The sequence below is a fragment of the Ctenocephalides felis genome, unplaced genomic scaffold (assembly GCF_003426905.1).
Source record: "Ctenocephalides felis isolate EL2017-DRISC unplaced genomic scaffold, ASM342690v1 CF-g0.4_SCAFFOLD_01604, whole genome shotgun sequence".
Classification (NCBI taxonomy): domain Eukaryota; kingdom Metazoa; phylum Arthropoda; class Insecta; order Siphonaptera; family Pulicidae; genus Ctenocephalides; species Ctenocephalides felis.
In genome coordinates, this window is record NW_020537758.1 from 10,053,548 (window position 1) to 10,063,036 (window position 9,489).

A 9,489-nucleotide genomic window follows, 5' to 3' on the forward strand; every position below is an offset into this window, starting at 1 on the left:
ATAGTGATGCAGATATTAATTGCACAAGTGAAATGTCTTTACCTGGGCAATGCTTAGTCCCTCTTTAACTTATGATTCAATTTCAAATAAGATACATTATCCAGATGGATATTTTATTAATTCTATATATTTAAAGAAAATATGGCATCTGTAGATAATGATGTAGCTACTGAAAACAAAAACTTAGCAAATGGACATTCGAATTGTCAAATATATAATAGTGGTAGCTCAAGTGATATTTCAAGTTCGAATGGGAATTATAATAGTTCAAGTCTTTTAAAAGATGTTACTGATGATACTGATGATTTAAAACTGAGTAATGATGCTCCAAGAAATATGGATTATCTGATCTATTCAATAGGTATTGTACAAGAATCATAAGCATTGAACAGTAAATTTATTCATGTGTTTTGTTTAAGGGCTGTCTCCGTATTTGCTCCTGAACGAAAAGGATGGAATTTATGGAATAAGCCTAGTACTCATAGTAGTGAACAAAAATATAGTCATGTTGTAGCCAGCTCTACAGCACTTATTCAGCAAATTAGGTAAATCAGTGATTTATATATAAAATTGCCAAGTATCCTTTTTCATATTTTTATTTTTGACAGACCGTCCACACTACCAGCCAAAGATATTAATGAAGAATCTCGACATAAAGCAGAATATGACAGCATATTAAAAGAGGCAAGAATCAAGGAACAAAAACAACTAACCGCTTGGCAGATTGAAATTAAAAATAGAGTAAAACGTGAAGATGCACAAGCTAAAAGAATCAAACAATGGCAGGAAATTTTACCAAAGTTTTCTAAACTGTAATGCTCAGATATAACATATTAATATTTATTCTTGGTGAATAATTATTTATTTATCTTTTTTAGTCAAAATAGTCAATACGTTCAATCACTTTGGTGGCATGGCCTACCGCCTTCAGTTCGCGGTCAAGTTTGGCTACTGGCTTTTGGAAATGAATTGCAATTAACTCATGAAGATTATTACTCTAATATGTGCAAAGCGAGCATCAAAATAGCCTTAAACTTAGGTTGCTCTGTTGATGATATTATTAAAATAAGTCATGATGCTCAGGATGATAAAATTTATCAATTATTCTCAGCAAATGCTAATATACATCTCATAAATAAAGAATCATTAAACAGTAGTGAGAGTGCTATTAAAGTTACAAATATTTATGGCAATCAGTGTATTGATAGCTGCCAAACAAATAATGCTCATAGATTTAGTTTTTGTGATAGGACGAATTGTGAATGCAATGACAATAATCATTCAAGTGAAAAATCATCGGACTCTTGTTTGAATGTAATACAATTAGATATTTCTAGAACTTTTCCCAGTTTGGGGGTTTTTCAAAAAGGCTGCCCTTACTTTCCAATACTACATGCTCTCTTAGCATCTTATGTTACTTATAAACCAAATATCGGATACGTTCAGGTACAATAGGAATGTAATCATATATAAAACAACAATCATAAGGCATTGCTCCATTTTATACTATTCATTGTTTAATATTTTTTATCACAGGGAATGTCTTTTATTGCTGCTGTTCTATTGGTAAATATGGAACCCCCAAATGCTTTCATAACATTCTGCAATATTTTAGAAAAACCTTTGCACTCAGCAGCATTTAGTTTAGATCAAAGAAAATTAGAAGCATACTTCAGGTATTGTTTTTTTGCTATTAACAATTCATCTTTATATTAAAGAGAAATATTTAACATTTCAGAGCATATGATGATTTATTTAGCAATTGTTTGCCAGAATTGCATGCACATTTTGTGGAACTCGGTTTGACTGCAGAGTTATACTGTGTTGATTGGCTGTATTCAGTATTTTCCCGAGCCATGCCATTTGACATAGCATGTAGAGTTTGGGATTTATTTGCAAGGGATGGTGAAGAAGCTTTATTTCAAACCGCTATAGGTACAAAAGTAAAAATTATCCTCTCAACAATTTCTTTCTACAATTCATCATAATTTGTTTCAGGAATTCTGACTTATTTTCAAACAACTCTAATAGAAATGGATTTTATATCGGCAGCACAATTTTTAACAAAATTACCTGAAAATATTGACCAAGAAAATTTATTTCGGATTATTCGAAAAGTACCACTAAAAGTAGGACAAATGACCTTCACAAAGCTGTTGTCAAATTATAAAGGACATGTGTGAATTATGTTTTATAATTATATAATTGTAATTATGTTTTATCCATGATTACTTATTTATTACAAAATGTTGATGGTGATTTATGAATGTCTGTAAATAATGAATATTGATATTATTTGCATTGTGCCATGTGAAAGTTTGAGCAATATATTTATTATTTTGTATATGTATATATGATGGTTTTTATCTTTCAAATAATATGAGAATAATTTTAAGCATAATCCTTCACTATTTAAGTATTTGAAACAAAATTATATCAGTTTAGAATAGATTAGGTTAGAATCATTTGTTTTAACTTTATCAAAACCTTAAGTAATCTGATTTATATGCGTGATACGTATCAGTTTTTTTCAATTGTTTTAAAATTATATTACGTTCGTACTATATTTGTAATACAATATTATTATTTGTTTTTAAATTCAAATTCAAATTTAGCGCCAGTTTAGCAGTTTTAGTAAACAATACCTCTAATAGATGGCTACGACACTCTCGAGTAAAAGTTATCATTTCATTAGTGCAAAAATGATGGCGAATAAAAATTCGTTTGAAGTTTAGGAAATGTGTTTAATAATATTTAAATAATTAACAATAGCATTTACTGACAGTATTAATATTATCATTATCCAAAAGCTAAATTTTTCGTGTAAATCATGCTGTGCAACACTCGACTTAACATTCGGTAATAATTGTGTACAGTCCTCTAACGAAAATGCAAACAATGATGTCGAATTTATCGGTTTTAACCAACATTATGTGTTATAGATTATTCCAATTATAAAATGGGCAAAAGATACGCAGTACCGATTCCTTTCACACCTAAGAAGTTTAAGTATTTCGAAAATGCTGATGAGATTTCAATAGATGACGAAAATTTTAGATTGTCAAAAGATTTGATAGTAAACACAATTGTGACAGATATAAATAAAAGAAAGTGGAGGATTGGTAATGCTATAGGTGAGGATAAAAGAGAATTTAGATAGTTGTTGAAGTAGTTATTTTAGTATAAAGTGTATATAACATTATTGTATTCAGTTATTATTATTGTATATTGATCTTTTTACTTTTATGAGATTGGAAGCATTTTTTTCAATTGGAAGCATATCAATAAGCCTGAACTAATTTTAGCTTACTAAAATATAACTTTGTATATCATTTGTTGTAATATTTACACTACTGCTTCTTAATAGATTATAAACATGTACTGTTATATAAATATTATGAAGGGTTATTTCTATCTCTCTGAATTAAACCACTAAATACTTGATCTAACAATGTTCATTTTAATGAAGTTTTAAGTTGTGCGTTATGTTTACAATGTGTACCTACATGTAGAAAGTTGCATCAGGCTCTTCAAGTTATAGTTTACTTGATAGTTTTAACAATTTACACTAAGATTTATGTTTTTATTATTTTATTCTTTGATTTGGGAAGACAAGATAACAGCAAGAATCACTAAAAAAATAATAAATCTAATAGCTCCACTACTTGCTGTTTTAATAAATAGATACATAAAATGTGGTGTATTTCCATCGTGCCTCAAAACAGCTACAATAAAACCAATTTTCAAAACAGGAAACAAAACAAATACAAATAACTACAGACCCATTATAATAACTAATACATTTTCCAAAATATATGAAAAAGTAGTAAAAGAAATATTACTTAATTTTCTCATTCAAAAGATTGACAAAAATCAATATGGTTTCCTCCCTTCATCAAATACACAAGGTGCCCTAATAGATTTGACTAATACCATCAGTCAGCACCTTGAGGAAAATATGCATACAGTTGCAATTTTTGTTGATTTACAAAAAGCTTTCGACACAGTAGATCATGGCATATTACTCAATAAACTAATAGATTCGGGTGTAGAGGGTTTGTCTTACAGCATTATCAAAGATTTTCTCATGGAAAGAGTGATAAGGACGAAGTTGGGAAATTTCACAAGTGGAGGATGTAGCATAACCTGTGGAGTTCCACAAGGTTCTGTATTAGGACCTTTATTATATCTATTATACACCAATAACCTTAAAGACGCAAAATTAAAGGAAAAATACATATTATATGCAGACAATACTACCATAGTATATGCGGATAAGGATAAAAAAAGACTTGAAGATACTATAAACACGGACATGAGAATATACACCTAACTGAAAATAAACTAACAATTAACATCGATAAAACAAAATACATATATTTCAAACATAGAAAAAATACCGAGAATACCAAACCAAACATTAAAGTAAATAATAGAGAAATAGAAGAAGTGGAAAGCGTAAAATACTTAGGACTGGTAATAAATGAAAAATTGACATGGACAGAACATATAAACAAAATAAAAAGATAGATAGGAACATTAACAGGGGCATTGAAAAGGATCCACTCATTCTTAAAACGCAAATAATACCTATAATTTTATATGGAATAACAACATGGAGCCAAACAACTAAAGCTAATCTAAATGACACACAGAGAATAATGAATAAAGCCATAAAAATAGCGTATAATTTTCCACATCTAACACCCACCAAATACTTACAGAGAGAAACAAATAATCATTTACTAAATAACATAATTAAAATAGAGAAATGCAAACTAATACACAAAATGAAATTTAACCGAATTAAAAAAGCGCAACAATAGACATAAATCAAGATATACATGAACACTACACTAGACAACACAACAATTTTCACATTGAACACAATAGAAAAAAGAATTTGAGAGAAAATGTCATATGGAGTGCTAGCAAAATATATAACGAATTGCCAATGACAAATTAAAGATAAAGAAGACTGAAGAGTTATATATAAAGATATTTTAATTATATTAGATATTATATTAATGAAATAGTCAAATGAAATGTATATATAAAATATGAAAACTGTTTTCATAATCTCTCATACGAGGCACCTCTGTCTGACTGAGATATGAAAATAATGTATATATATATATATAAATAAATAATAATAATAATAAGTTCCTTCATTTTTTTATTTTCTATTAATAACTAATATATTCTAATTACAGGAAAGGGAAGTTTCGGTGAGATTTTTACAGCTTCTAATGATGTCAATAATTGTGTATCAGATCATGCAGAGTATGTTATCAAAATTGAGCCCCATTCCAGTGGACCCCTTTTTGCTGAAATTAATTGTCTAATTAGAATAGGACGCTTGACAGGTTAACATTGCACCAATTAATATTTCTAATATAAATATTTTATTATATATAATATATATAAATATATATATAAAATATATTAATATATAATTAAAAAGATTATTTCATGGAATAACTAAGTTTTATATATAAATATATTACTTAATTGAACAACATAAATATAAATTACTAGAAAAAAAATAAAGAATGGATAATATTAATATAATAATTAATGAAATATTTTATTATATATAAATATATATAAATCATTAAGTTTACCGACAACAATTTATTGGTAATTAAATAGTTCATATATAATTAAATAACCAGAATAATTAATAATAATATCAATATTTTATTATATATAATATATATAAATCATTAAGTTCACCGACAACAATTTATTGGTAATTAAATAGTTCATATATAATTAAATAACCGGAATAATTAATAATAATATCAATATTTTATTATATATAATATATATAAATATATATATAAAATATATTAATATATAATTAAAAAGATTATTTCATGGAATAACTAAGTTTTATATATAAATATATTACTTAATTGAACAACTTAAATATAAATTACTAGAAAAAAAATAAAGAATGGATAATATTAATATAATAATTAATGAAATATTTATTATATATAAATATATATATATATAAATCATTAAGTTTACCGACAACAATTTATTGGTAATTAAATAGTTTATATATAATTAAATAACCGGAATAATTAATAATAATATAAATATTTTATTATATATAATATATATAAATATATATATAAAATATATTAATATATAATTAAAAAGATTATTTTACGGAATAATTAAGTTTTATATATAAATATATTACTTAATTGAACAACATAAATATAAATTACTAGAAAAAAAATAAAGAATGGATAATATTAATATAATAATTAATGTAATATTTTATTATATATAAATCATTAAGTTTACCGACAACAAGTTATATTTATAATTATATTTTTCTATTTTAGAAGACAATGTTCCTGTTTCTGGTGTGCCTCTATATATTGCTTCCGGTTCGCATATTTTTGACAACAAAAAGTATCGTTTCATGATAATACCAAGATATAGAGTAGATTTAAATTATCTTCTCCAAAAAAATAAAGTTTCTATCAAAAACATTTTGATCATAGCGATTCAGATTTTAGATATTTTGGAATATATACATTTCAAAGGTTTTGCACATTCTGACATCAAGGCTCATAATCTTATGATAGGTGTAGAGAAAGTATTAAAAGAATCTGATGAAAACAGTGAAACTTTATATATAAAGGAAGTCAATGAAAAATCTTTGAATACAAGAAAATGCAATCCATTAAGAAAATGTCGAAATAGGAATGATGAAATACAACAAAAGGAAGAATCTTTGAAACGAAATTTGAGAAGAAAATCTAATATAAATTATAATGAAGAATTATCTGATTTGGATGATGATGAAAGCACTATTAGTAGTTCTTATATACCTGATGATTGTACAAGAGAAAATATGAAGAATGTTAATGAACGTGTATTCTTGATTGATTATGGTTTAGCTTCTAAATTTGTAGATTCCCATGGATGCCATAGGGCTTTTTGTGTGGATGAGAGACGAGCTCATGATGGAACATTAGAGTACACATCTAGAGATGCACATTTTGGAGCACATAGCCGCAGGTCTGATTTGGAATGTTTAGGATACAATTTATTAGACTGGATTACTGGTGATCTTCCATGGAAAGAGGAATGTATACTCTCCCAGCCTGAAGTTGTTCATCGTATGAAAATCTGTTTTATGAATAATGTTCAACAAATGATGAACTATTGTTATAAAGGACGATATCCTACTTTTATAAGAAAATATTTAGAGTATGTCTGCACTATTGACTATACAGAAGATCCAGATTATGATTACTGCAGAAATATTTTTATGACCGAGTACAAACGTCTTGGCTTTACACCACATGACATGAATCTTAATTTTGCAGGTATAAAAAATGGATTGGATGAGTTCAAATGTAAATCAGAGAAACCATCTTTGCAAAATCTAGCTGCAAACTATTCATTGTCAATGCTTATATCGAATGAAAGTCTATTTAAGAGGCTGTCTCCAAAAAATTTAAGATCCAAACAGTTGCGGTTAAGTCCAAGAAAGCTTAGGAACAAGAGCACTAAAAAATCATTTGAAACATGGAATGAAATTTTATGCAACCAAGCAGAAGATTTATTACAAGTAACTTTAGATGAAATGACTTGTGGTGATGAGGTTGACTCGAATTCATCAGGTAATGATGAATATGTTAGATATGAAGGCAAACCCACATATGCAATAAAACTTGTGTTAAAATCAATTCGAGAAGCTAAATCAAACAAGAAAACTAAAGCCGAGGAAAGAAAATCAATTGATAACATAGAAGTAGACGGTTTAACATATGCTATGCGATTAGTTTTAGAAATGAAGAATATTAGAGAAAATAAAGAAAATATCAATAAATGCAAACAAACAGCCAATGAAATGAAAAGTACCAAAAGAAACACAAAGATTATTTCAAAACAAACTAAATCATACCTGCGTAATGAGATTGAGGAAAATGTTGAAGAATTAAAAATAGTTAAATACAAAAGTGAAGATTTAAAGGTCGATTGTGATGTTAAATTAAGAAGTAATAGAAAAAGAAATGCTTTAATGTTTAACAAAAAAGCAAAGAGGTAAGTCTGTCTAATATTTTGGCCTGCAGTAATATGAATTTGAGAAATATATAATTATTTTTAAAGCTAAAGTTATACAACATATATTAGGTTGTCAAATATCTCCCTTCCGCTTTTTTGCTCTTGGTTTATAATACAAAAAGGCGGAAGGGAGATATTTGACAACCTTAAATTTAAACAAGATTTTAAATTCATGCATAGCGTAGTATTACAGTGTGTATATATTTACTTACAATCTTATATATACCAATAACTTTATAATGTTTGTGATGTGTATGTGTGTGTGTATTTCGACATACATCTAGTATGGTATTTTCACATTTCTAAAAATAATTTTTTAAATTTTCTATATTTTGAAAATTGGTTTTATTTTATTATGATCACCAACTGTTTGAAGAATAATTTTATAATTAACAATTGTATACATAATGTTAAATTGTATAGTTTATCATATTATGATAGCAGTATATTTAGATTTGAAACTTGTTTGATAAATGAAAATTTTGTTTAAAGTTTTGTTTCATTGTAAAATTTAAACTAGTTGATCAAATCAATATGTAATCACATAGATTACTGTACTAAATTTTTTATAAAATTAGTCTTAAGTAGTTATAAAATAATTAATTACTGAAATATACTTGTAAAAATTGTAATGATCAATTAAAATAATCATAAAATGTAAAAAGTAGTATTTATTATATGTTATTAATTTAATTGTTTTTCAACTTTGCAAAGGAGTGGTTTGTTTTCACTAGATAATTCAAATTGCTCATTTTGTGTTTTTTTCACAGAATGTCATTTGATTTTGATTATTTAAAATAAACGAAATTTAAAGAAAAATGTAATATTGAACATTTTTTTAATTAATTTTAATTTTTTCTTTGACCTTGGTTTGATTTTTTTATATTCCAAAATATTTAACCAACTTTACTCTCAATAAGTACACAGTAAGACTATTTTGCGCTAACTTTGTTAGTTTACCAATGTTTTGTGGCTAGTTTGTATCATCATTAGTAATTTTATTGTAAACCAATAAGTTAAAACTTGAAGAAAAATTGTATCTTTGTATTTTTATAATATTTAATGGATTCACGTGTTGCAGGAATGTAGAACTAATTTTTTTTACAAAATTTAAAAGCAATTCCACTAAACTATTATGATTTAATTAGAAAATTGCTTTTGTTAATAAATTACAAAATTATTCATGTATATGAGTGATATATGAATAAAACAGTGAAAACTTGTCTGTATATTTAAAAAATGTATAAATATATAACAAATTTTATACCTTAGAAAGGAATTGCAAAAAAGTGTACTGTAAAAACACAGGTTTGTGAAAGAAAATATAATTTAATTCAATTATCAACGACTAATTCATTGCAGTGTAAGTTTTTAGACAGTTTATCAGAGAAA

The 9,489-nt window shown here is 26.2% G+C and overlaps 2 protein-coding genes across 2 annotated transcripts; both read left to right on the forward strand.

The window, feature by feature from the left end:
- The first annotated feature begins 141 nt into the window (after window positions 1-141).
- On the forward strand, window positions 142-2,183 carry LOC113373327 (TBC1 domain family member 12-like). Its single transcript, XM_026613636.1, has 8 exons — window positions 142-285; window positions 333-361; window positions 420-545; window positions 609-812; window positions 879-1,446; window positions 1,537-1,676; window positions 1,739-1,935; window positions 1,999-2,183. The coding sequence occupies exons 1-8, from the start codon at window positions 142-144 to the stop codon at window positions 2,181-2,183; spliced, it is 1,593 nt and encodes a 530-aa protein (XP_026469421.1).
- Window positions 2,184-2,733: 550 nt separating this feature from the next.
- On the forward strand, window positions 2,734-8,099 carry LOC113372400. Its single transcript, XM_026612721.1, has 4 exons — window positions 2,734-2,859; window positions 2,943-3,134; window positions 5,214-5,366; window positions 6,363-8,099. The coding sequence occupies exons 2-4, from the start codon at window positions 2,960-2,962 to the stop codon at window positions 8,078-8,080; spliced, it is 2,046 nt and encodes a 681-aa protein (XP_026468506.1). The 5' UTR covers window positions 2,734-2,859; window positions 2,943-2,959; the 3' UTR covers window positions 8,081-8,099.
- The last annotated feature ends 1,390 nt before the right edge of the window (window positions 8,100-9,489 follow it).